Genomic DNA, 27,685 nt, shown 5'->3' with positions numbered 1-27,685 from the left:
GTTGACATTTCCAACAGGACCCTTCATCAGGGCTGGAAGGGAAGGAGACTGTGCCAGAACAAAAAAAAATGGAGGCAGGGGAAGGAGTACAAGCTAGAAGATGATAGGTGGAGCCAGGTGGGTGGGGAAAGTGGCGGTGGGGGGGAGGGGGGGGAGAAAGAAGAGAAAAGATGAAATATGAAGCTGGAAGGTGATGGGTGGAAAAGGCAAAGAGCTGGAGCAGGAGGAACCTGATAGGAGAGGAAAGCAAGAAATAGCAATGAGGGGCTCCAGAGGAGGTGATAAGCAGGTGAAAAGAAGAGGCTAGAGAAGAGGGAGGAAGGGAGGGAGAAGAAGAAATTGATGTTCAGGTTGGATCTCCCAGTGGGGCCAACTATTTCAGTTAAAAGAGCAAAACCTCCTATTCATGTCTGGGTAGTCTCAAACCTGATGGCATGATAGGCATTTTCTCTAACTTCAGTATATAGTCGAGTTTCCTCTGGCCTCCACATTCTGGTGGCCTTCTCACTCCTTCTCTTCTCCCCTCCCCTCAGTACTTTCCTACCACTCCCTCTGGTTCTCCACTTTCTTCCCTTTCTCCCATAGTCCACTATTCTCTCATATCAGACTCCTTCTTCAGTCCTTTACCTCTTCTATCCATTTCCTTAGTCTGTGGCTCTGTGCATTTGATTGAGCCTTTTATTGAAGAGAAAACCAAGTGTATAGACGAGAGCAGGCATTAGGTTTAGTGTACATAGACTTTTACAAGACTTTTCTTAAAGTGCCACAGGGCTGTTCTGGAAAGTTAGAACACATGGGAAACAGGGAGAGCTAACAAATAGGATATAAATAAGCTTTGTGATGGGTGGCAAAGGAGGACCGTTTTTCAGATAGACTCAAGATTCAAAAAACTTTATTGTCATTCTAACCGTACATCAGCTCTGCAGGGCAGAACGAGACAGCGTTTCTCAGGAGCAGTGCAATCATAACATAACAAACGCAACACTAAATAATAAACATAACAATAAATAGTAAAACACAACAGCCACATGTCAGTTAAAATCAGTTCTAAGTGTCCAGTGCAAGTTGAAAGTGTCCAAAGCAAAGTCAGGTACAGCAGCTATTTAGCAGTCTGACTGCCTGTGGGAGAAAGCTGTTTAGTAGCCTTATGGTTTTAGTTTTGATGCTCCTGTAACATTTGCCTGATGGCAGAAGAACAAACAGTTCATGGAGAGGGTGTGAGGGGTCTTTAATGATATACTGTGTCTTCTGGAGGCATTGACTCTGAATGAGGTCTTGGACAGAAGGTAGGGAGACCCCAGTAACCTTCTCTGCTCCCCTAACCACCCTCTGGAAGGCTTTTTTGTCGACAGCACTGCAGCTGGAGTACCAGGTTGTGATGCAAAAGGTCAGCACACTCTCAACCAAGCCTCTGCAGAATGTAGTTAAGATGTTAGTGGGGAGTGATGCTTGTTTAAGCTTCCTCAGAAAGTGCAATCTCTGCTGGGCCCGTTTCACAATCCCAGTGGTGTTCCTGGACCAGGTGAGATTGTCTGAGATCTGCACCCCTAGGAACTTGATGTTTTCCACTCACTCCACTGTGCAGCCGCTGACGCTGAGGGGTGCGTGCTCAGGCTGAGACCATCTGAAATCGACGATCATCTCCTTGGTTTTGGTGACATTAAGCATCAAGTTGTTATCCCTGCTCCAGCTCTCTAGGTGTTTGACCTCCTCCCTGTACATGGTTTCATCACTTTTGCTGATGAGCCCCACCACTGTGGTATCATCTGCAAATTCAATGATCAGGTTCTCCTTGAATCTGGCTGCACAGTCATGTGTTAGCAGTGTAAACAGCAATGGGCTAAGCACACAGCCTTGTGGGGATCCAGTGCTCAGTGTGATGGAGTCAGAGATGTTCCTGCCAACACGGACTGACTGTGCTCTGTCAGGAAATCCAGAATCCAGCAACACATGGCAGTGCTACGGCCAAGCAGCAACAGTTTCTCCACTAGTCTTTGCAGGATGATGGTATTGAACGCTGAACTGAAATCAATGTACAGGATTCTGGCATAAGTGTCTTTGTTGTCCAAGTGAGAGAGAACTGTGTGCAGTGTGGTGGACATTGCGTCCTCCGTAGAGCAATCTGGAGGATAAGCAAACTGTAGAGGATCCAGCGATGAGGGGAGGCTGGCTGTGATATGAGGCTTGACAAGCCGTTCAAAACATTTCGTCACTATGGAGGTCAGGGCAACAGGACGGTAATCATTCAGACAGGCTACAACTGATTTCTTTGCTACAGGGATGATTGTGGAGGTTTTGAAGCATCTGGGGACAACAGCTTGACTAAGGGAGATGTTGAAAATGTCTGTCAGGACATCTGCTAATACATCAGCACATTCCTCGAGCATATGTCCAGGGATGTTGTCGGGACCTCCCGCTTTTCGTGGGTTGACCCTGGCAAGGGACCTCCGTGTTTGCTCCGGATCAATGATTGCTGGTCAGATGGTAAAAAGGGACTGGCTCTCCCTCTTGTTGCAGTGTTTGATGCTTCGAAGCGGGCAAAGAAATTGTTAAGCCTGTCTGGTAGAGAGGCATCACTGTCATCAGTTTTCTGCCTGATCTTGTAGTCAGGTAGCTGTGACCAGTGATATAATGATTTAGATTAAGTGATATAATGATTTGGATTAGTTAAGTTTGAAGATGACCAGCAACATTAATGAAGCATCTGGATTGATACTTGAAGGTGTAAGGCATAAAAGAAACCTAAATTAATGTGGGCAAGTGGGATTAGCAAAGACAGGCATGTTGATCAGCATAGATGCTGTTGGCTGAAGGGCTATTCTGTATAATCCTATAACTTAGTCTGTTTCATCTGGTTAATTGGGGCAACTGAAAGAACAAAAAGTAAATCAAGAAAATAGCCTGGATTGCCTTTATTTCAGACATTAGACCATTTAATTGGGACAGGAAACTGTTGCCACAAAGCTTATTCAGAGCACCAGTCATGGTGCTTAGAGTGAACAATTTCAGTTGCTTGTACTTGGGTTCAAAAAGCTGTGATTTTTGTCATTGATAGTCAGTGAGAAACAAGCAGTAAGACAATTCAGACACAAACAAGAGAAAATCTGCAGATGCTGGAAATCTGAGCAACACACAAAAAATGCTGGAGGAATTCTCTCTTTCACTCTCTCTACACTTTGAAGCATTTAGGCTTGGAGATGCCAAGACTGAAAATGAAACAATTTTGCTACTTCAACAAATCAGGAATTAAGAATTAAGGTATCAACAATCACCTTGAATGTTACAATGAAACTGAAGATTTGGAGAATGCAATTGTCAAAAGCACTGCATAAAGGCAGTCCAGTGTCTGTGCTGATTCTGTTTATTTACAGTCAATCAAAACACGGCAATGTGCACTGCATGAATTCCTCTGTTGATAATAACACTGTCGTAGTATTGTTGGATTGGCAAGTGGTGCACTGGACTTTGAGGCAGATGGTCCTGAATTCAAATCCAGCTGGGTGGGCCCCAATCTGGGCAGCTGCAGTGTCTGCTCGGAAGAAAGGTTCAGGCAGTCTATTCTGTATCTTGCCATAAAAACCCTTTGAATAGATAGTTTATTTTTTTTTAAAAACCCTTTTTAACTATTTCTATGACACTTTGGCTAATTGGAGTAGCCGCTTAAATGGGTAAAAATGTACTAGTCCCAATTAACCAGAATCCACTATATAATAAATTTGGAATTGAATAAGTGTATGACTGGCATAACACTATATTTGGAAATGAAATGGATTAATAAACTCATGAAATAAATAGACACATTAGAAGAAATTTTACCCAAGTGTATAGGGGGCTTTGGACAGAGGCAGTACTTTTGATATCTGGCATGCCGCTCCCTACCAGACAGGGTGGACGGGCATCACCAGTCCTCATCCATCTCCTAAATCCCTCATGTGTTGGCTCCAAGCGCCATACCCTGGTAAACTGCTTCAGCTGGCAGGCTAAACCACATGAGGGGGTGGTGTTAACACGGCACCACTGGGCAAATGACTTCCATGATGAAGTCACCAGCCGGGATGGAAAGGGTCTCAGATGAACCATAACGGCCACGTGTTCACGACCAACGCTAGCCACCCAGTTGGAGAAAATCGGCTGTAGTCAAACCTGGAGAGAGATGGACTCCGCCAGGTTTCAGATGCCCAAGACACGCCACATGATGAGCACACCAAAAAGCAACTTCATACCGGATCGGTCGCAACTCGGGTTACCAATGACCGCGCTATCTGTCTCACACCAGGGCAGACGCGATAAATGTGCTACTGGTGATTCAACACGGAAGACCCGTGGCAGAGAGAACATTACAATCACCACAGGGAATGTAAGAACGCTGAACCAAGCAGGGAAACTCAACGAACTGACGAATAAGATGGAAAAATACAACTGGCACCTCCTCAGGCTCTGTGAAGCCAGATGGAAGAGCGCTGGAGAAGTGCATACTGAGGAAGAACATGTCCTCTATTATAACGGAGAAGAGAACAGACATGAAAATGGCGTAGGGTTCCTAGTCAACAAATCCATCAAGAACGCTGTCCTAAGACGCCAACCAGTGTCAAGCAGGCTAATGACCATCCGCCTGTGAGTAAAGTCATTCAAAATCACAGTGGCACAAGTCTACGCCCCAACAACAAACTACGACAATGAACATATTGAAGAATTCTATAAGAAACTACAAGATGTCATCAACAAGGTGGATAAAAGATATATTTTGATCATTCAGGGTGACTGGAATGCAAAGGTGGGCAAAGACGCAGAAGATGATTGGGGAGATCTCATCAGCCCCTCATGCAATGACACCTCCAATGAGAGGGGACTGCACCTGCTGGAATTTGCTAGTTATAACAACATGGTGCTGTCAAACACACTTGGAGAGCACAGAGCATCCCGAAGATGGACCTGGCATGCCACCAATGGTCATCACCATCAGATTGACTACATCCTGGTGCAAAGATGGCACAAATCTGGTGTGAGCAGACTGAAGACCAGAACATTCCTAGGAGCAGACGTGGGCAGTGACCATGACCTTGTCATGATGAACACCAGAGTGCGCTTGAGGAGAATCAACAAGCCAAGAACAGCCAGCTGAGATTCGACCTTGAAAAACTGAAAGACCCCGCCATCTCTGAAGAATTTCAGGCAGCAATGGGGGGGGGGGGGGGGGGGAGGGGTTTGCACCAATACTCCTCCTTGATGAAGGCCTAGAGACCACCACAAATAACTGTAACATGGTGATGACGGAAACAGCAAGCAAGATTCTGGGGAAAAGCTGCCGCAAGTCTAAACCGTGGGTCACTAACAAGATACTAGATATGTGTGACACAAGAAGGAAATTAAAGATAAAAACACAGCAGAGGGAAGAACAGAATACAGCAAAATCAACAAGGAAATCAGGAGGGAAATGAAGGAAGCAAAGCAAAGATGGATACCCGAACAATGTGTGGACATTGAAAACAGCCTCTCCAACAACAACACAAAGAAGGCATTCCAAATGGTGATAGACCTTACCAAAGAAGAACAAGCCAAAGTAAATACCATCCAAGACAAAAATGGCAAAAGTCTCACAAAAGAAAAGGAAGTAATGGAAAGGTGGACAGAGTACTGTTCAGAACTGTACAACTACCAGAGCAAAGAGGATCCAAGCATGCTGAATGTACAAGAATCTTCCAATGAGGATGACTATCCAGTCATGCGTGAAGAAGTTGAAGTTGAATACAATCACTTAAGTGCGGGAAGTCAGCAGGAGTTAACAACATCCCTGCTGAACTGCTGAAGCATGGAGGAGAGGCCACGGTAGACATGCTTACCACTAACTGCAATAAGATCTGGCAGACAGGTGAATGGCTGACACCTTGGACTCAGTCGCTGATCACTGTGCTTCCCAAGAAAGGCAATCTCCAACTTCACCAGAATTACCGTGCCATCAGTTTGATCAGCCATGTAAGCAAGGTAATGCTCAGAATCACCTTGAACAGACTGAGACCTCAGGCAGAAGACATCATTGCTGAGGAACAAGCAGGCTTCTGTAAGGGCAGAAGCACTACCAAGCAGACTTTCAACCTCTGCACTCTCTTTGAGAAACACCTTCAGCACCAGAGAGAGTTCTACCACATCTTCATGGACTTCAAGGCGGCGTTTGAAAGAGTCTGGCATGATGCCTTATGGGCCACCATGAAGAAATTCAACATGGGGCAGAAGCTGATTCATACAATCCATCAGCTTTACACCAAGGCAACCAGTGCAGTACTCGCTCAGGGCACCATCAGGGAGTGGTTCCATACCTCTGTAGGAGTCTGTCAGGGCTGCCTCCTCTCCCCCATTCTCTTCAACGTCTTCCTGGAATGGATCATGAGTGTTGCCCTTGAAGATCATGTGCGCACAGTCAGCATTGGAGGGAGGATCATCACAAACCTAAGACTTGCTGACGACATTGATGGACTTGCAGGAAAAGAGGATGAACTGGCCAACCTGGTCAGCCATTTTGACAGAGCCTCCACAAAAGTTTGGAATGGAAATAAGTGCCAAGAAAACCAACCTCATGGCAAATGCCAACAGTGCCATCACAACAGACATCTCAGTCCATGGTCAGAAATTGAGACAGTGCAGCAGTTCAAATATCTGGGGGCAAGCATCAGTGATGAAGGATCAAGACCAGAAGTCCTGGCAAGAACCGCACAGACAATGACTGTACTATCCAAACACAAGACAATATGGAAGGACAGCAACATCACCACGAAGTACAAGATCAGACTCCTGTGTACATTGGTATTCTTCATCTTCTTGTACGCATGCGAGACATGGGCCCTCACAGCAGAGCTACAGAGGAGGATACAGGCATTGGAAATGAGATGCTATCGCAACATCCTGGGCACCTCATACTTGGACCACATCACAAACGAGCAGGTCCGCAAGACCATCCAGCACCGCACTGGCTCCCATGAAGACCTTCTCACAACAGTGAAGAAAGCTGAGATGGTACGGCCACGTAACAAGATACAGTGGCCTTGCAAAGACCGTTCTACAAGGAACTGTGGAGGGGGAAAGAAGGAGAGGTAGACAGAGGAAAAGATGGACGGACAACATTAAAGAATGGACAGGGAAAACATTTGCGGTGACCCAGGCTCTGGCACATAACCGCAACAGGTGGAACAGACTGCTGCAAAGCTTGTCATGATGGCATCCCAATGACACAATCCACCAGGAGTTAAGGGCGCAAGGCAAAGGCAAAATTATCTCATTTTGCTAAGATTAATAAAGCAAAGTAATATAAACTACACAGAACAGTGATAATAAAGATTAACCAATGACAGGTCACTGCTAAGGATTTTTGTGCTGTTGACAGCTTTAAACAAAGTTCAACTTTTATGTGCATGTCAAGTAATGGATACAGAGATGATCAAATGGCACCAAAGAAAGCCAGGTCAAAGGTTTCCAGAAGAGACAGATGTAATATACAATGCTAAAACTCAACATGAATAATTGTATAATCTGAAATGTAATACACAGGAGAGCAAAGATTTAACAGCAAGCTTCTGAAGGTACAAGTAATTTCACTGAAGGAATTTGGTTTGCATACAGAAAGCAGACCAAATCAAGCAAATAGGATGCGAATACTCTCTACTGCAATGCTCAGAGAAACTATATTTGCAAAGTCAAAGTTGATATTAAATTTGTCTTAATGCTTAATTGTTACAATAGCAGAGATTATTGATTTGTGTGAAACAGTGCTGGTTTTACAATTTCACTTGTATCTGATTGAATACTGCACTACCATTTGAACCATGTTCACATTTTACATGAGGTAAGCAATGAACGAGATCAAGACAAACAATTTGGTGGAATATTGCTGACACGAGAAAATCTGCAGATGCTGGAAATCCAAGCAACACACACAAAATGCTGGAGGAAATCAGCAGGCCAGGCAGCATCTATGGAAAAAAGTACAGTCAAAGTTTTGGGCAGAGGCCCTTCAGCAGGCCCACTGATGCCTAATCTATTTCAAACAAAAATAATGAGTAATGTTTTTCTTTCTAGTCTTTATATAAATGACCTCTATTTAAGAGTACGAGGTAACAGAGGAAGAGGAAGTAGGCATTTAGTTCTATAGTGAAATCATATGAAAACAACAGTATGTACATCCCTCCAATCGCCAAACAGGAAAAAAGGGTCTGGAAAATTAGTGAACAAAACTAGATTACATCCTTCTCCCCAACTCACTCACATGTTAAAGATTCAGCTTACTGACAACAATGTAATCACAATTTCCATGCTTCACCTCAAGGCATTTCAAAGCATTTCATGACCAATTAATAATTTTCTGAAATCCAAAGTTTTTTTTCCAATTTATTAACAGATCTCACAAAGCATTCAATTTAAATTGATACCCAATCTCTATTGCCCTCATCACCTCCCTGAGGAGAACTGTTTTTTGAAATGTAGGCACTCCCCACATTGCTGTGTGATATACGCTTTACAGAGGTGCTAGGAAGTTTGTGAACCCTGCAGGTTGTTTTTATTTCTGCATAAATATGACCTAAAATGTGATCAGATCCTCACAGAAGTCCTAAAACTAGTTAAAGAGAACCAAATTAAATAAATAACACAAAGCATTTCACGTCTTCATTTATTTATTGAGAAAAATAATCCAGTATTACAGGTATTTGTTGGAAAAAGTATGTGAAACTTCGGGGTCAAGCCAAAAGTTATTTGGAGTCAGGTGTTCCAATCAATGAAATGAGATTGGAGGTGTGGGTTGCAGAGGTGACTTGCCCATATTAAAAAAAAAGACAAAGCCAGCTGACAGAGCTTGCTCTTCTCAAGAGCGAGCAGTTTATGTGCACCATGCCTCAATCAAAACAACTTTCCGAGGACCTTAGAAGAATTATAGAGCTGCTTGAAGTGAGAAAAGGCCACAAAAGCATTTCTAAAGAACTGAGTTTTCATAAGAGAAATTGTCTACAAACAGGAAACTCAGTACTGTGGCTACTCTCCCTAGGAGGAGGCATCCTGCACAGATAACAAAAGCACTATGTGCAACACTGAAGGATGTGAAAACGAATCCAAGGCTAACAGCAAAAGACCTGCAGAACTCTCTAGAACTTGAAGTCTCTGTTCCTGTGTCCATTGTAAGAAAAACACTGAACAAGAATGGTGTTCATTGAAGGATACCACTGAGAAAACCGCTGCTTTCCAAGGGGGGGGGGAAAATCGCTACATCTCAAGTTTGCAAAAGACCACCTGGATGTTCTATAACACTTCTGGAACAATGTTCTGTGGATAGATGAGACAAAAGTTGAACTTTCCGGCAGAAAAGCACATTGCTATGTCTGGAGGAAAAAAGGACACTGCACACCAACACCAAAATCTCATCCCAGCTGTGAAGCATGGTGGAAGGAGCATCATGGTTTGGGGCTACTTTGCTACCTCAGGGCCTGGACAGCTTGCAATCATTGATGGGACAATAAATTCAAAATTGTATCGATACATTTTACAGGAGAATTTCAGGGTAGCAGTCCATCACCAGAAGCTTAATAGAAGTTGGATAATGTAACAAAACAATAATCTGAAAGACAAGAGTAAATCAATAACAGAATAGCTTAAAAAGAAGAAAATTTGTGCTTTGGAATGACAGTCAAAGTCCTGACCTCAATCCTATTGAAATGCTGCGGAGGACCTGAAGCAAGCAGTTTATGCAGGTAAGCCCACCAACATCCCAGTGATGAAGCAGTTTTGTTACGAAGAATGGCCTAAAATTCCTCCAAGCCGATGCGCAGGACTGATTTCCAGTTACTGGAAATGCTTGGTTGAAGTTATTGCTGTACAAGAGGGTTAACAACAGTAATTGAAAACAAAGGTTCACATACTTTTTCCAACAAATTCATATAATGTTGGATCATTTTTCTTCAATAAGTAGATGAACTTTCTTTTATAAATAGGCTTTCGTTATCTAGTTTTAGGACTTACGTGAAGATCTGATCACATTTTAGGTCATATTTATGCAGAGAAAGAGAAAATTCTACAGGGTTCACAAACTTTCTAGCAGTACTATATGGTCCGGAGGAACACGGTTTCATTTGGCTGTAGTTATGTACAGTCACATGATAATGAACTTTTTTTTTAAATACTTTATTTTCAAAATAACAATGAAATCAACAAGAACATATAAGCTCAGACGTGTAAAAATAAAATAAGAAAAAAAAAGGAAAATACTATTAGAGGGATGCCTATTGCACAAACTACTCAAAAGAGCTAAACATTAAGTCTCAGATGAGGGTCGTGAGAAATCAGCTGGAGGGAAATTATTCATCTGCCCCCGGCCTCGTCTAGGTAGGCAAGAAATGGATCCCAGATAGCCGAGAATTTTATAATTCAATTGGTTCTCAAGAACCTAAGTCTCTCCATCTGTATGACTGAGATCATGTCAGCCATCCATCTCTGAAAAGAAGGGGGAGAGGGTGATTTCCATTCCCTCAGGATAAGACTTTTGGCGACAGTCATCCCCAACATCAGAGACTGTTATATGGCTGTAGGGAGGCAGAGAGTGGATTGCGAACAGCCAAAGATGGCAAGACCAACTTCCGAGGGGAAGGATCTTTTATAGGCCTTTGAGTACCAAATATTTTGGACCAAAATCCAGTCAGTGATGGGCAAAACCAAAAAGTGTGTGACAACATGCCCTCCATTCTTTGACATCTATCACACACTGGCGCAAGACAGAAGGGTAAATCCTGTGCAACCTGAGTTTAGAATAGTGAAGACGGTGGACAACTTTAAACTGGATCAGTTGGTGTCTGCTGTTAACAGAGCAAGCCTGTATAGAACATAGAATAGTACAGTACAGTACAGGCCCTTCGGCACACAATGTTGTGCTGTCCCTTAAACCCTGCCTCCCATATAACCCCCGCCCACCTTAAATTCTTCCATTCTTCCTGACTAGTAGTCTCTTAAACTTCACTAGTGTATCTGCCTCCATCACTGACTCAGGCAGTGCATTCCACGCACCAACCACTGAGTAAAAACCTTCCTCCAATATCCCCCTTGAACTCCCCACCCCTTACCTTAAAGCCATGTCCTCTTGTATTGAGCAGTGGTGCCCTGGGGAAGAGGAGCTGGCTATCCACTCTATCTATTCCTCTTATTATCTTGTACACCTCCATCATGTCTCCTCTCATCCTCCTTCTCTCCGAAGAGTAAAGCCCTAGCTCCCTTAATCTCTGATCATAATGCATACTCTCTAAAACAGGCAGCATCCTGGTAAATCTCCTCTGTACCCTTTCCAATGCTTCCACATCCTTCCTTTAGTGAGGCGACCGGAACTGGACACAGTACTCCAAGTGTGGCCTAACCAGAGTTTTATAGAGCTCCATCATTACCTTGCGACTCTTAAACTCTATCCCTCGACTTATGAAAGCTAACACCCCATAAGCTTTCTTAACTACCTTATCTACCTGTGAGGCAACTTTCAGGGATCTGTGGACACGTACCCCCCAGATCCCTCTGCTCCTCCACACTACCAAGTATCCTGTCATTTATTTTGTACTCTGCCTTGGAGTTTGTCCTTCCAATGTGTACAACTTCACACTTCTCTGGGCTGAACTCCATCTGCCACTTCTCAGCCCACTTCTGCATCCTATCAATGTCTCTCTGCAATCTTCAACAATCCTCTACACTATTCACAACACCACCAACCTTTGTGTCGTCTGCAAACTTGCCAACCCACCCTTCAACCTACACATCCAGGTTGTTGATAAAAATGTCGAAAAGTAGAGGTCCCAGAACTGATCCTTGTGGGACACCACTAGTCACAACCCTCCAATCCGAATATACTCCCTCCACCACGACCCTCTGCTTCCTGCAGGCAAGCCAATTCTGAATCCACCTGGCCAAACTTCCCTGGATCCCATGCCTTCTGACTTTCTGAATAAGCCTACTGTGTGAAACCTTGTCAAATGCCTTACTAAAATCCATGTAGATGACATCCACTGCACTACCCTCATCTATATGTCTGGTCACCTCCTCAAAGAACTCTATCAGGCTTGTTAGACACGATCTGCCCTTCACAAAGCCATGCTGACTGTCTCTGATCAGACCATGATTCTCGAAATGCCCATAGATCCTATCTCTAAGAATCTTTTCTAACAGCTTTCCCACCACAGACGCAAGGTTCACTGGTCTATAATTACCCAGACTATCCCTACTACCTTTTTTGAACAAGGGGACAACATTCGCCTCCTTGTAATCCTCCAGTACCATTCCCATGGACAAGAAGGACATAAAGGTCCTAGCCAGAGGCTCAGTAATCTCTTCCCTCACCTCGTGGAGCAGCCTGGGGAATATTCAATCAGGCCCCAGGGACCTATCCATCCTAATGTATTTTAACAACTCCAATACCTCCTCTCCCTTAATGTCAACACGCTCCAGAACATCAACCTCACTCATATTGTCCTCACCATCATCAAGTTCCCTCTCATTGGTGAATACTGAAGAGAAGTATTCATTGAGGACCTTGCTCACTTCCACAGCCTCCAGCAATGTCTTCCCACCTTTATCTCTAATTGGTCCTACCTTCAATCCTGTCATCCTTTTGTTCTTCACATAATTGAAAAATGCCTTGGGGTTTTCCTTTACCCTACTCACCAAGGCCTTCCAATGCCCCCTTCTTGCTCTCCTCAGCCTCTTCTTAAGCTCCTTTCTTGCTTCCCTATATTCCTCAATAGACCCATCTGATCCTTGCTTCCTAAACCTCATCAATGATGCCTTCTTCCACCTGACTAGATTTTCCACCTCACTTGGCACCCATGGTTCCTTCACCCTACCATTCTTTATCTTCCTCACTGGGACAAATTTATCTCTAACATCCTGTAAGAGATCTCTAAACATCGACCACATGTCCATAGTACATTTCCCTGCAAAAACATCATCCCAATTCACACCCGCAAGTTCTAGCCTTATAGCCTCATAATTTGTCTTTCCCTAATTAAAAATTTTCCTGTCCTCTCTGATTCTATCCTTTTCCATGATAATGTTAAAGACCAGGGAGCGGTGGTCACTGTCCCCCAGATGCTCACCCACTGAGAGATCTGTGACCTGACCTGGTTCATTACCTAATACTAGATCTAGTATGGCATTCCCCCTGGTCGGCCTGTCAACATACTGTGACAGGAATACGTCCTGGACACACTTAACAAACTCTACCCCATCTAAACCATTGGAACTAATCAGGTGCCAATCAATATTGGGGAAGTTAAAGTCACCCATGATAACAACCCTGTTATTTTTGCACCTTTCCAAAATCTGCCTCCCAATCTGCTCCTCGTTATCTCTGCTGCTACCAGGGGTCCTATAGAATACTCCCAATAGAGTAACTGCTCCCTTCCTCTTCCTGACTTCCACCCATACTGACTCAAAAGAGGATCCTGCTACATTACCCACCCTTTCTGTAGCTGTAATAGTATCCCTGACCAGTAATGCCACCACTCCTCCCCTTTCCCCTCCTCTCTATCCCTTTTCAAGCACTGAAATCCAGGAATATTGAGAATCCATTCCTGCCCTGGTGCCAGCCAAGTCTCTGTAATGGCCACTACATCATAATTCCATGTATATATCCAAGCTCTCAGTTCATCACCTTTGTTCCTGATGATTCTTGCATTGAAGTATACGCATTTTAGCCCTTCTACCTTACTACCTTTACACCCTTTTATCTGCTTCTCTTTCCTCAAAGCCTCTTTATATAGACGAACTCTTGTCCCAGGCAACTTCAGATAGTTCAATGCCCAATTCTTCTCTCCAGGCCTCCCTGATCTTCACAGTAGAGGCTATAGTATAACCATCGAACAAACATACAAACTTAGAAACGAGATGCTTGGAGTCAGGAGGGTTCTTTAAGATATCAAAAAATATATGCTTCCCTGGAAGGATTTCAAAATTACAAATTTTAGATTGAATGTAGTGTTTAATTTGTAAGTAACGAAAAAAGTGGAAATGAGGCAGCTCAAATTTCTCTTTCAGCAGACTAGATGTTGCAAACCGTCCCTCTATGTATAGGTCTTCAATAGAAACTAGACCCTTCTCCCTCCAAGCATGGTAGATTTTATCCGACCATGAGGGTAGAAAAGAGTGATTGAAACAGATTGGTGTTTGTACAGAGGTCTCTGGTATATTCAGAACACTCCTAACCTGATTTAGAATTCTGACGGAATTTTTCAAAACAAAACTTAAACTTTTTAAAATCCCAAGCTTTTCTAACTTAGAGAACAGCATGACTGGCAAAGAGGAATTTACAACAGAGTTAGACTCCATAAAAGCCACAAGGGGGCCCCAGGGACTGAGTTATCCAGAGCCCCCTGTTGCCAAAACATTAGAGCCCTAACATTAACAGCCCAATAATAATGTCTGAATACAGGTAATCCCAGCCCTCCTTCAGATTTGGGCTTTTGCAAATGTATTTTTGAAATCCTGTGATTCTTATAATTCCAGATGCAAGACAGCGATGCGGGTGGATGCTTTCCTGATGTCATGGATTCTTGATTACCTGACTGGCAGACCACAGTACGTGTGCTTGCAACACTGTGTGTCCGACAGAGTGATCAGCAGCACTGGGGCTCCACAGGGGACTGTCTTGTCTCCCTTTCTCTTCACCATTTACACCTCAGACTTCAACTACTGCACAGAGACTTGTCATCTTCAAAAGTTTTCTGATGACTCTGCCATAGTTGGATGCATCAGCAAGGGAGATGAGGCTGAGTACAGGGCTACGGTAGGAAACACTGTCACATGGTGTGAGCAGAATTATCTGCAGCTTAATGTGAAAAAGACTAAAGAGCTGGTGGTGGACCTGAGGAGAGCTAAGGCACCGGTGACCCCTGTTTCCATCCAGGGGGTCAGTGTGGACATGGTGGAGGATTACAAATACCTGGGGATACGAATTGACAACAAACTGGACTGGTCAATGAACACTGAGGCTGTCTACAAGAAGGGTCAGAGCCGTCTCTATTTCCTGAGGAGACTGAGGTCCTTTAACATCTGTCGGACGATGCTGAGGATGTTCTACGAGTCTGTGGTGGCCAGTGCTATCATGTTTGCTGTTGTGTGCTGGGGCAGCAGGCTGAGGGTAGCAGACCCCAACAGAATCAACAAACTCATTCGTAAGGCCAGTGATGTTGTGGGGATGGAACTGGACTCTCTGACGGTGGTGTCTGAAAAGAAGATGCTGTCCAAGTTGCATGCCATCTTGGACAATGTCTCCCATCCACTACATAATGTACCGGTTGGCCACAGGAGTACATTCAGCCAGAGACTCATTCCACCGAGATGCAACACAGAGCGTCATAGGAAGTCATTCCTGCCTGTGGCCATCAAACTTTACAACTCCTCCCTTGGAGGGTCAGACACCCTGAGCCAATAGGCTGGTCCTGGACTTATTTCCTGGCATAATTTACATATTACTATTTAATTATTTATGGTTTATTACTATTTAATTATTTATGGTACAACTGTAACGAAAACCAATTTCCCCCAGGATCAATAAAGTATGACTATGACTAAGACAAAATTATGGAGTCCAACTCTTTAAAGAAGACTGATGTAAGAAAAATGGGGAGATTTTGACAAAGATAGAGAAACCTAGGAAGGAAAACCATTTTAACTGAATTTATATAACCAATCATGGACAGAGGTAGGGTTTTCCAACTTTCTATATTCTGTTTAAGTTTTGAAATAAACTCCGCAATATTTAATTTAAACATTAATTTAGGATCTTTGGGTATTGCCAAACCAAGATAAGTAAAGTGATCTTTAACTATTTTAAATGGGACACTTTCCAAAAAACCCAGCGTGTAGACAGAGAGGGGTATGAAGTCACTTTTTGTCCAATTGATTGAGTATCCCGATAGTCTGCCAAAAGAAGTGATTAAATCTAAAAGAAGGGGGACTGTCTTTTCTGGGTTTTGTAAGTACAGTATCACATCGTCGGCATATAAACTAATAAGTGTTTCAATACCTCCCACTTTCAAACCCACAATATTTGGATGACTTATTTTTGGAGCGAGGGGCTCTACCGCGATGGCAAAGAGGGCCAGCGAGAGAGGACAACCCTGCTGAACTGAACAGTGTGGAGGAAACGTAGTTGAACTGTCACCATTGGTTATAATAGAACACATTGGGCTGGCGAATATCAGTTTTACCCAGGATATAAATGACTCGCCAAACCCAAACCTGTACAGTGATTCAAACATGTTAAGGCCATTCAATCTGGTCAAAAGCCTTCTGGGCATCAAGGGATAAAATTGCTGTCCCACTAGCTTTTCCATGATCAGCATACATAGTATTAAGGAGGCATCTAACATTGGAAAAAGAAAACCTGCCTGGGATGAATCCTGTCTGATCAGGATGAATGACAGATGACAAATGCTTATTTAGCTGGTTAGCCAGCATTTTAGTGATTACCTTTCTATCGAAGTTCTGGAGTGCAATGGGCCTACAGCTGACTGGGTCTGTTTCCTCTTTACCTTTCTTTAGAATGAGGGAAATGTTAGCCTCATACAATGTTTTAGGTAAGGCTTTGTCTCTCTTAGAACAAGATACCATTCTGAGAAGAAGTGGGGCAAGGATATCACAAAATTTCTTATAAAATTTGCAGCCAAATCCATCTGGCCCAGCTGCCTTACCAGACGGAAATGACTTAATGGCAGAAGTTATTTCTTCCAATGTCAAGTCAGAATCCAGGTCCTCCCTAGCAGCGTCACTAAGTTTCGGCATTACAAGAATCAAAGAAGTCATTCAAATCAGATTGAGTGGCATCGCATTTAGAAGTGTAGAGTTCACTGTAAAATTCTTTAAAACAGTCATTTACCTCCTTGGGGTTAGTTAACAGGGTGCCCGCCCTCAATCTAATGCAGTGGATTGACCTTGAGGCCTGGGCACCCCTAAGCTGCCGCGCCAGGAGCCCCCCAGGCTTGTCCCCCATTTTGAAATGCCTTTGTCTTAATTTGAAGGGGAGGTTATTTATTTGACTACCCAAGATGCAACTGTACTCATATTTAAGCTTCATTATCTTATTGTAGTCTTCAGAGGATTTCGAAGCCTGGTATGTCACCTCGAGAGTTGGGGAAGTATTCTCAATCTCTAATAATCGCCCCTCTCTCTCCCTCTTAGCAGCAGATTCGTATGAAATTATATACCCACAAAATACAACTTTTAATGTCTCCCAGAGTGTGGAATCTGACACCTTGCCATTATCGTTAATTTCTATAAAATCTTTTAATCTGATGGTGATGTTTCCTATGAATTTCTGACTAGTTGCTGACCAGTACGCAGGACTGCTCAGCAACTGTCAGCAGGCTGGATGGAGAGCGAGGTGTCTCCCAGTGGAGGTTGGTTGTAGGGGATTCGTAGCCCATTCTTTAGTTAGAGCCTTCAGCATTTTGGGCATCGAGGGAGAGAGGAAGAGAGCCATCCGCAGTACCACCGATGCGGCAGAGAGGGCCTCAAGATGGCTGTGGCTCAAAAGAGGGGAGCCATGGAGTCATAAGTAGCTAGCCATCTGGACACAAGCTGGGGTCTGATCAACACCGGCTGGGTCACCTGGAGGAGGTTGTATGATGTTGAGAGACCCGAAACACCCGATGATTCCAGGAACATCACTGAAGATGTGGCCAGAAGCATCAATAGATGTATGTACACAGCTTATCAGTGAATAGGGAAGGGGTAAAACGCCAGGAATGGATTCGTTTGGGAAGGGAGAGATTTAGGGACATTGTCAAGGGGCTATGGTCAGAGATTAATATATGATGATATTTTGTATTGGTAACACAAGAAATTGAATGAGAATCAATTTAAAGGATTTGTGAACATGAGAATAATAATAGTCCTTGTCGGTGAGATGTTAAACTCGCCAGATATCTACTAAATTCCTTGATTTAATCAAATTGTTTAGGACCTGCACTGACACAATATTTAAGGGTGGGCGGGAGGACAATCTATCTAAATAGGGATCTTGGTAGCAATTCAAATCACCGCCCATTATTATATTTGAATTACTGGCATCTGGAAGTAAATCAAAAACTTTCCTAAAAAAAAAAAATTATTTGGTTCGTCTGTGTTTGGACCATAAATATTAAGGAAGGTTAGCGGAAACGAATTAACAGTGCCAGAGGCCATGATATACCTGCCGAGAGGATCCTTGGTCATGGAAGTGAGTTGAAATGGAATATTTTTCCTAAAAAGGATAGCCACACCATGGGCATGAAAAGTAAATGATGACTGGTAAACCTGCAATATCCAGCTAGACCTCAGTCTGAGTTGCACAGTTACTTTGATATGGGTTTCCTGTAGAAAAATCACATCTGCAGATAGAGATTTGAGATGTCTAAAAACCTTGTCCCTCTTAACAACATGACCAAGCCCCTTAACATTCCACGAGACTATTGTAATATCTTTGCCCCCAGCTGTGTTCTACCACGAGACCTCTGCATATGAGAATAAAAAAAGAGATTATTACAGTTGAACATAGTACACAGTGCAAAATGGCTGGCAGCCTCATAAAAACACAACATACAAAAAAAATGTCTGAACCATAAACAAGAACAACACACCCAAATGCACCCCCCTTCGTGTCTCCCTGAACCAGACACATAGTTCCCCATTTCCATCCAAAAAGGAGCTGCTGGGCAGGTAACAACATTACACAATTATCACAAGCCCCCTCTCCGAGAAAATTTGTAACGCAAACTATATAATACCATTAAACAAATGCTATTAGGGCTGGGGAGAGTTATCCAATATCCGCACCTGAAGCTGGGCATTCACAGACATCCCACCCTGCAAAAACTCATTTCAGGGAGGTAGCACCATCAATTTGCGGGAGACTTCTGGGAGAGGTGGGATGTCTGCAATAGAGTAGCTCCTCAGCAGCTGGCCAGCTAGTTTAAATAACGTTAGCTATGCTAATGAACAAATGACACCTGTTAAACTCACCTCAACATGTCTTTTACAGTCTTAACCCACCATGGGCACTAGAAAAGTCACTGTTGCAAACAGTGCAGCGAGCAACACGGTCATTATTTTGACCCCTATTAGGCAGGGGTACACTTTAGTGTAGTCTGGGGTGACGTACGTTTTATATTTTTTTGGAACACTCTGCCATGGCGCGCGCGCGCTCTCTCTCTCTCTCTCTCTCATGGTCGCTTGCGCACTCTCGCTTGCTTTCTCGCTCGCTCGCACGCTCTCTCTCGGTCGCTCTCGCGCTCTGTCTTGTTTTTCTCTCGCTCGCTCTTAAAAAATTGATTTCCGTGATATTGTATATAATTTGCGGGCATCAGGGAACCACTATTAATATGCGGGAGACTCCCGGAAGTTCCGGGAGAGGTGGGATGACTGCATTCATGACACTAACTCAAAATTAACCATTGCAATAACAGACGTATTTAAAACATTGTTTGCAATTAAATCCCAGTGTGGTATACAGCATTGTAAAACTACATAGAGCAAGCAGGTCCCTCCCCTTACCCCAACATGTAAACCGGCACAGGTATAAGCTGAATCAACAGTGTCAGTATATCTACTCCCCTTTGCTTGCGTTATTCCTTTCCAAGAACCGTGCTGCTTCCTTCGGGTCGTCGTAGACTATAGGCGATCCTCCATCCTGATGATAAATATAGAGCCTAGCCGGATACCGCAGGGTGTGCTTGATTCCTCCATCACGCAGAGTTTGCAGTACATCACGAAAGGCACGACATTTGAGTCATCACCCTACCGGTAAAGTCCGGGAAGATCAAGACCTTCTTTCCCTTGTACTCCATGGGTCGTAGTCTGCCGCAGCACAGGATCAGCTCTTTCACTTGAAAATGGTGATTACGTGCTAAGATGGTGCGTGGCTTGGCGCTGGTGGCCGGCTTCGGCTGTAGAGAGCGATATGTACGATCAACTTTAACTGAGTGCGGGAAATGCTCTTCCCCCAGCAACTTGAGAATCAGTCTGAAAACAAATTTGGTGGGATTACCATCTTCCTCACCCTCTTGTACCCCTACAATCATAACGTTATGTCTCCAGGAACAGGCCTCTAAGTCAAGCACTTTAGCTTGGAGCTGACTATTTTGTCTCATTAGCTCTGAGTACTTAGCTTCAAGCTCTTGCACGCATGCTTCGAGGTCACTAGCGGTTAGTTTTTGATTAGCCATACGGGCTTGTAGATCGGCCTGTGAGGCCACAAGTGTCTGGAACTTGGTCTCAAAAACATCAAAGCGGCCGTTAATGCCACACGGAACTGACTCAGAGATCTCCTGGCCTAATTCCTTGCACATGGTGTGAGTTTGGTCCAGCGGCATCTTAAACACGGAGAAGTTATTTACAGGCCCGTTGTTAGCATTAGCACTAGCTCCGGTAGTTTGGCAGTCGGTGGTCTTGGCTTTGTTTGCCTTCAGCATCGTCAAACTTTTCCAGACACTTAGTTTAGATAAAGAGAGTAAACGTACACTGTTGGCCCATGAATAAATAAAACAGGGTATAATTGTAATTTTATCAAGGCCTCAGAGAGGAGTACTGACCAAACACGTCTAATCCATATGCATGCGCACTGGCAGCCCCACATGACAATGAACTTGAACATAACTTTCCAGTTATGAAGTATTAAACACGTTTGATGATCAATTTATTTTCACCCCGATTTCCATCAACTGCTCCCAGATTCTATCAGTCACCCATGAGGGGCAATTTAGAGTGGCCAATTAACTTACAATAGACAATAGGTGCAGGAGTAGGCCATTAGGAACTTCAAGGCAGCACCCCCATTCACTGTGATCATGGCTGATCATCCACTATCAGTATCCAGTTCCTGCCTTATCCCCATAACCTTTGATTCTGCTATCTTTAAGAGCTCTATCCATCTCTTTCTTGAAAGCATCCAGAGACTTGGCCTCCACAGCCTTCTGGGGCAGAGCATTCCATATATCCACCACACTCTTGTTGAAAAAGTTTTTCCCCAACTCCGTTCTAAATGGCCTACCCCTTATTCTTAAACTGTGGCCTCTGGTTCTGGACTCACCCATCAGTGGGAACATGCTTCCTGCCTCCAGCATGTCCAATCCCTTAATAATCTTATATGTTTCAATATGATCCCCTTCTAAATTCCAGAGTATACAAGCCCAGTCGCTCCAATCTTTTGACATATGCCAGTCCCGCCATCCCGGGAACTAACCTTGTGAACCTACGCTGCACTCCCTCAATAGCAAGAATGTCCCTCTTCAAATTTGAAGACGAAAACTACACACAGTACTCCAGGTGTGGTCTCACCAGGGCCCTATACGACTGCAGAAGGACCTCTTTGCTTTTATACTCAACTCCCCTTGTTATGAAGGCCAGCATGCCACTAGCTTTCTTCACTGCCTGCTGTACTTGCATGCCTGCTTTCAGTGACTGATGTACAAGAACACCTAGATCTCATTGTACTTCCCCTTTTCCTAACTTGACTCCATTTAGATAATAATCTGCTTTCCTGTTCTTACCACCAAAGTGGATAACATCACATTTATCCACATTAAACTGCATCTGCCCACTCACCCAGCCTGTCCAAGTCACCCTGTATTCTCATAACATCCTCCTCACATTTCACACGGCCACCCAGCTTTGTGTCATCGGTAAACTTTGTAAATTGTTTATTTCCTTACTTTCCCCACATCATCAGAATTTGGATTATTGCTCCACATTGCAATTGTATTTCAACTTGCATCTACAATCTAGAATGACAAAATAAATGACCTTTAACTATGGTAAGCATGTAGATAACATTAGCTCAGGAGTGCTGTCACATTACATTTGATTCAAGTTACTCCTTATAATAGAAGTTGAAAGTTTTGTTACAGTTTACAACCCTGGAGCTACTCTGCATCAGTAAAACTTTCTACAAGAAAATTGATACTACCCCTTGCAAAATTATTCAGTGAGAAATTAGACAATTTAAAAAATTGTTCTGTGCACACAGTATAAAGCTCCAGAACATTTAATAACTTCAAAATTACTTCAAGCAGAAATGTCAGTTATTTTGTGACATACAACCAGAACCATTTCCAAATAAAATTTTGCAAAATGGATAACAAAAGAATCATCATTAAGCACTGAACATAATCCCAAATTTAAATTGTTGGTGTTCACAATGTATTGCAAATCTATCATGTATAAAAACCACTACTGGGTTTACCAAGTAATCTAACTTTGCAGCCATACAAACCATTAGTCAGTGTGACTTGAGTGGTATCAGTCAAAGTGTTCTATAACTGTAGGTGCTCCATTCCAAACTCAAACCAAGGAAATTTCATATGTACTGGATACAAAACAGCAGCTGAGGATGTCATCTCAACCAGCACTACAAAATTAGCTGTTAAATCTAGCTGTGCACAATTCTGTTGTCACCTTTGTTACGATGGACTCTACCTTGCACTTTTTTTTTACACAATACTGCACTGAGGCTCATAATCAGCTTACACACAAGCAGCTAACGATTAATAAGCTAAAACAACAAAGCAAAACATGACAAGTTCCAGAAATTGACAGATGACGGCAATGCAAAGAAAACATCTACACAAAGCTCAAACCGTGAATGAGAAATACAGCCCATATTGAACCACATGATCTCAACACCATCAGCTCAGGGTATCATTTCAATGCATGAAAAACTAATTCTGGGAAATTGAAATAAAAACAGAATTCTGGAAATGTCCCAAAAGATTTGACAAAGGGCCCCAGATTTGAAGTGTTACATCTCTTTCCCCCCCCCACCACAGATACTGCTGACCTACCAAATATGCCTAATATTTTGTTTTTTTTAAACTTCATTTAGCAAGCATTTTGGTCATGCAATGTTCTCCATACTGTGCAGCATCCGACAGGGCACCCAAACAGTACAGCTAAAACCTGCACATAAAGCAGTAACATTTCGAAGACCAGATTACACATCAAGTCAAAGACATAAAATTTAGATTTTTTTTCTTTTATCCTGTCAGTCATTTTCGGGGACAATAAATGAAGGACAACAGCCCTGTAGACTAGTAACAGAGAGACTTCCAGTATCTGCAGAATCTCTTATCTACCTTGTAGTATTTACTTTCAGCTTTACATCCAATTCCTCTCCCATGCTGATGTTGACAAAAATTATAATAGTTACTTGGACCAACTACCATCAATCTTCAGCATTAGTCAGAATAAAAACAAAGAAATGTAAACATTTGTCTAAAATGGCTGCATGCCAGATGTGAAGTGTAACATTGCCCTGACTGCACATCTGGAACTTATTTCACCAGACCATTACATCTCCCAACTGGATAAGACCTAACGCAGGGGACAGGAAACCACACATCGTCCGATGCTGCACACAGCTAAAGAAAGGTGGAGCTAACACCAAAGCCAAAAAAACACTACCAAAACGAAAGAATAATAAAACCACGAAACACGTGTGTATGCTCCAGGCAGCAGAGATGATCTAAGCTTCAGATCGGGTTTGAGTGGTGTTACTTAACATCAAAAACACTAGAGATTCTTCAGATGTCGGAAATCCAAAAAGAACTCAGCAGGTCAAATAGCATCTAGGAATAAACAGTCGAGGTTTTGGGCTGAGGCCTTCTGGTCCTCTTTTTCTTTTCCAGTCCTGATGAATGGTCTTGGCCCAAAAGATCGAATGTATATTAATTTCCATAGATGCTACCTGACCTGCTGAGTTCCTCCAGCATTACATGGATGTTATTTTACATCATGCCCTTTTGGTTCACATTGTTTGCTGGTGCTGGGAAAGGGAACGATGGGAGCTACTTTGAGATGGGAACAGCAGTGTTGCCGTTCCTGTCCAACTGTTTCCCCAGCCCTCAGAAGCAGGGCGGACACTCACCTCGTCGCCCCATTTCAGCACGTCCTTCTGTCGGTCCTTCACCTTGTGGTAGATATTGAGGAACTGGATGATGCCGTGTTTGCGGACGTGATCCGCGTACCTTTTGGTCTCTTCCCAGTTCAGTGGCGATCCCTCCGCTAGTAAACCCATACTCACCAGCTATGGGGGAGGAGAAGCAAAGTACAAATTACAGAGGTGTCCAGGTGCGTACTTATCACCCTTGGGCGGTAACGCGCATTCGGCATACCCGGTGCCGGTAACCTGCGTTCGGAAGAGGGGGGGAAGGGGGCGACGTTGCCGGGACTGCGCAACCAGTGTTCACGCTTTCATGGGGGGGGGGGGGAAAGAGTGCTATACACTACCGGTAACGCGTATTCCTGGGGTGGAAGAAGCTACACGCCGCCGGTAACGCACATTCGAAGAGAAGGAGCGTCAATCACCGTTAATTCACGCAGGATAAAGCTCTAGTTCCCGACGTCTCGGAACCGGTCACCGAGGGTTTAAAGGCGCAGCTGAGGGGAGGAAACCTTCAGCGACCCGAGAGCGGCTCACCCCGCCAACGGACGCCCGGTGGCCGACCGACGGCGCACACACGAGGAGGGGGACGTAGCTGAGCGACAGCCCAACTGCGCAGACTCACTGCAGACTCCAATCAGCAGCCAGCAAACCGCGCCGCACCGCACGTCTGTGTGCGCCCATTCACGCACCGCTTACACCTACCGTGGACTCTTGCACCGTTCGCACGTCCCTGCATGTGCGCGCCCCTTCGCGCGGCGCTTATACCTGCCGCGGTCTCTTGCGCCGCACGTCTGTGTGTGTCTGTGTGCCCGTTCGCGCGGCGCCTACACCTGCCGCGGACTTGCACCGCCCCCACCACACATGATCTCCTTTGCTCGCCACTGATTTGCCACTCGCTTGGTTAGCATGCACTGTAAATATCAGTGGTTGAATGGCTCCATGACAATCACGTAATCCCCGTTTAGTTTGGTATGTAAATATCGGAGGAGGTGCGACCCTCTTGACATTCCCCACCCCGGGCATGATCGACCCTCTCTCCCCTGTGTAACGGTCGGTGTGACATCACGGGGCTCCGCTCGAGCGCCGCGGAGTCACGTGGTGAGTGACTCAGCATCTTTCGGTAGCTCGGACCGCAGGGTGAAAGGAAACTGCGTTTGCTCACCGACTGTAAATACGCATTCTTTAAAATAGACCTTTAGTTTGTTTCATTGTAGACAACAAAGGCTTACCAGACGTTTGATGTGAGAATTGAGCGGTGCCGGCTCCCGAGATGGGGATCAACTTACATGGAGTTAGTCTGTGGGGCGGATTCCATGAAATTTCCTCTGTTTATCTCTATCTGTTGTTTTACAGTATGCTGTTATAAAGTCCGGACAGGAGGTCTGTAATTCTGGTTAATGCCAAACCACGGCTGAGCGATTAACCTCATAACACAGGCGAACCCTTCCTCATCACTGAGCACATTTAATAAGAGTGGTGCCACAAGAAAGCAGCCTTGAAAGACCCCCACCATCCAGGCCAATGTTCTCTTATCAGGAGGGCAGGATGTACAGAAACATTAGCTCTCACACCACCAGGTTCAACAACAGAAATTAAACTTGGGCTCCTGAACCAGAATGGATAATTTCACTCACTTGAACTCTGGTGGTGTGCCGGACTTCGGGACGAAAGGTCCTGAGTTCGAATCCAGCTGGCTCCCCTGCACGCTTTCCATCTGTGCTGGATTATGAGCTAGAGATCTCTTTGAAATGGCAAACCATTTCGTACGCGGTTCCCCACTACCTCAGAGAGGCATGGAGGGAAATCGTCTGCTAACCGGAGAAACTCCAGATGCGACATACCTTTCCTTTTCAACTCTGAACCAATTGAATGTTCAAAATAAATTTATTAGAACATCGTACTCAACTGGAGTGATTGCACTGTTACTATTATCAAAATACTTAAATGTCACCATATACTACCTCGGGGCTCATTTCCTTACAGGCATTTGCGGGAAAATAAATACAAGAGAATGTATAAAAAGATATAAATATCAATGACTGACAAAACGTGGGTGTGCCATTGTAGCATCGTGATTAGCACAGCACTATGACAGTTTGGTGCTTTGGAGTTTGGAGTTCAATCCCGGCATACTCAAAAGGAGTTTCATACACCCTTCCGATAGAATCTGTGGGTCTCCTCTGGGCTCTCCCATTTTTCCCACAGTCCAAAGACTACTGAAGGGCCTATTCTGTGCTGTATCACTAAATAAATAAATACATACATACTTTGATAACAAATTTTTTGACTTATATCTTGACGGATTCAAAGGAAATAAGTTGGAGTTGTCATGAACAGTGTGTAAATGGAATGAAAAGTAATGTTTTGCAGTAGAACAGGAGATGACAAGTATAAAGAACTTAAGCTGTCATGAATTGCAAGAAACTTAAATCTCACTTATATTGCATGTTTACAGATGGAAGGATGGAAATTTTCTCGTGGACTACTGGTTCAGATAATGTATCACATATTTACTCACATTGTAGCTCCTTGCAGGTGCCACTTGTGGTCAACCTCAGAAGATCTGGCACCCTTAGATCCATCTGTTCAGTATTGCACATTAATATCCCAGCATCTTTTTTAAGCAATGCAGGCAACATGCTAGAGGAACTTAGCTTGTCAAGTAGCAGCTTTGAGGGGAAACCAGTCTTTGTTTCAGATTGAGACCATTTGTAAGGATTGAAAGGAAAGAGAGAAGATGTATAAAAGGGTGGGAGAGAGAGTGGAACAAGGGCTGCCGAGTGATAGGTGAATCCAGGTGAGGGTTGGAAGTGGGAACGATTTGAGAAGCTGGAAGATGATGGGTGGAAGAAGAAGAAATATAGGGGAGGACTTGGAATAAGGAGAAAGAGGTGGGGTACAATGTCACGAGGGGCAGGTGGGGAAAGAGGGGTGAAGGGACCAAAGAAATAAAGGAAAGAAAAGATGGAGGTGGTGCTGTTGATCCTACCCATACACTGAAAGCCACTCTTCCATGCTATCTAGGAATTGGCCTGTTTAAAGAGCACTGTAGTGCTTCTGCTGGCTGCTGTTTACTGCCACAGTGCTGGTAGAGGATAGATCTACCATACTGAAAGCACCCAGTCTCTTTTGCTCCCTGAGTCACCAATGGATGAGGCTGTGATCATGCCATGAGAACAGTGGAAGTATGCTGCAGTGCAAGAGGGCCCAAACACACCCTTTTGATAAGTATATAGTCATAGTCATATTTTATTGATCCCGAGGGAAATTGGGTTTCGTTACAGTTGCACCAACCAAGAATGGAGTATAAATACAGCAATATAAAACCATAAATAATTAAATAATAATATGTAAGTTATGCCGGATGGAAATAAGTCCAGGACCAGCCTATTGGCTCAGGGTGTCTGACCCTCCAAGGGAGGAGTTGTGAAGTTTGATGACCACAGGCAGGAATGACTTCCTATGACGCTTTGTGCTGCATCTCGGTGGAATGAGTCTCTGGCTGAATGTACTCCTGTGCCCAACCAGTACATTATGTAGTGGATGGGAGACATTGTCCAAGATGGCATGCAACTTGGACAGCATCCTCTTTTCAGACACCACCGTCATAGAGTCCAGTTCTATCCCCACAACATCACTGGCCTTACAAATGAGTTTGTTGATTCTATTGGTGTCTGCTATACTCAGCCTGCTGCCCCAGCACACAACAGCAAACATGATAGCACTGGCCACCACAGACTCGTAGAACATCCTCAGCATCGTCCA

The 27,685-nt window shown here is 44.0% G+C and overlaps 1 protein-coding gene across 6 annotated transcripts in view; it reads right to left on the bottom strand.

Annotated features, from left to right (window-relative positions):
* The window catches only part of gclc (glutamate-cysteine ligase, catalytic subunit), a 95,251-nt gene extending 70,017 nt beyond the window's left edge, over positions 1–25,234 (bottom strand). Inside the window, exons 1-2 of one of the 6 annotated variants that reach the window (XR_011885000.1) lie at positions 24,343–24,518; positions 23,903–24,061 (exon numbers count right to left, since the gene is read on the bottom strand). Coding sequence is in view for 5 of the 6 variants with exons in the window: in XM_072251108.1 (XP_072107209.1) it covers positions 23,903–24,052 (150 nt within the window). In the remaining variant the exon portion in view is untranslated. Of the gene's footprint in view, positions 1–23,902; positions 24,062–24,264; positions 24,283–24,342; positions 24,519–24,622; positions 24,765–25,149 lie in introns of those variants that run through there. The other 5 variants (XM_072251108.1, XM_072251106.1, XM_072251105.1 and 2 more) reach the window with 5 other exon arrangements.
* Positions 25,235–27,685: the final 2,451 nt, after the last annotated feature.

Source organism: Mobula birostris, chromosome 2 (genome assembly GCF_030028105.1).
Source record: "Mobula birostris isolate sMobBir1 chromosome 2, sMobBir1.hap1, whole genome shotgun sequence".
Taxonomy (NCBI): Eukaryota; Metazoa; Chordata; class Chondrichthyes; order Myliobatiformes; family Myliobatidae; genus Mobula; species Mobula birostris.
This window is presented reverse-complemented; position numbering and strand designations above follow the sequence as displayed.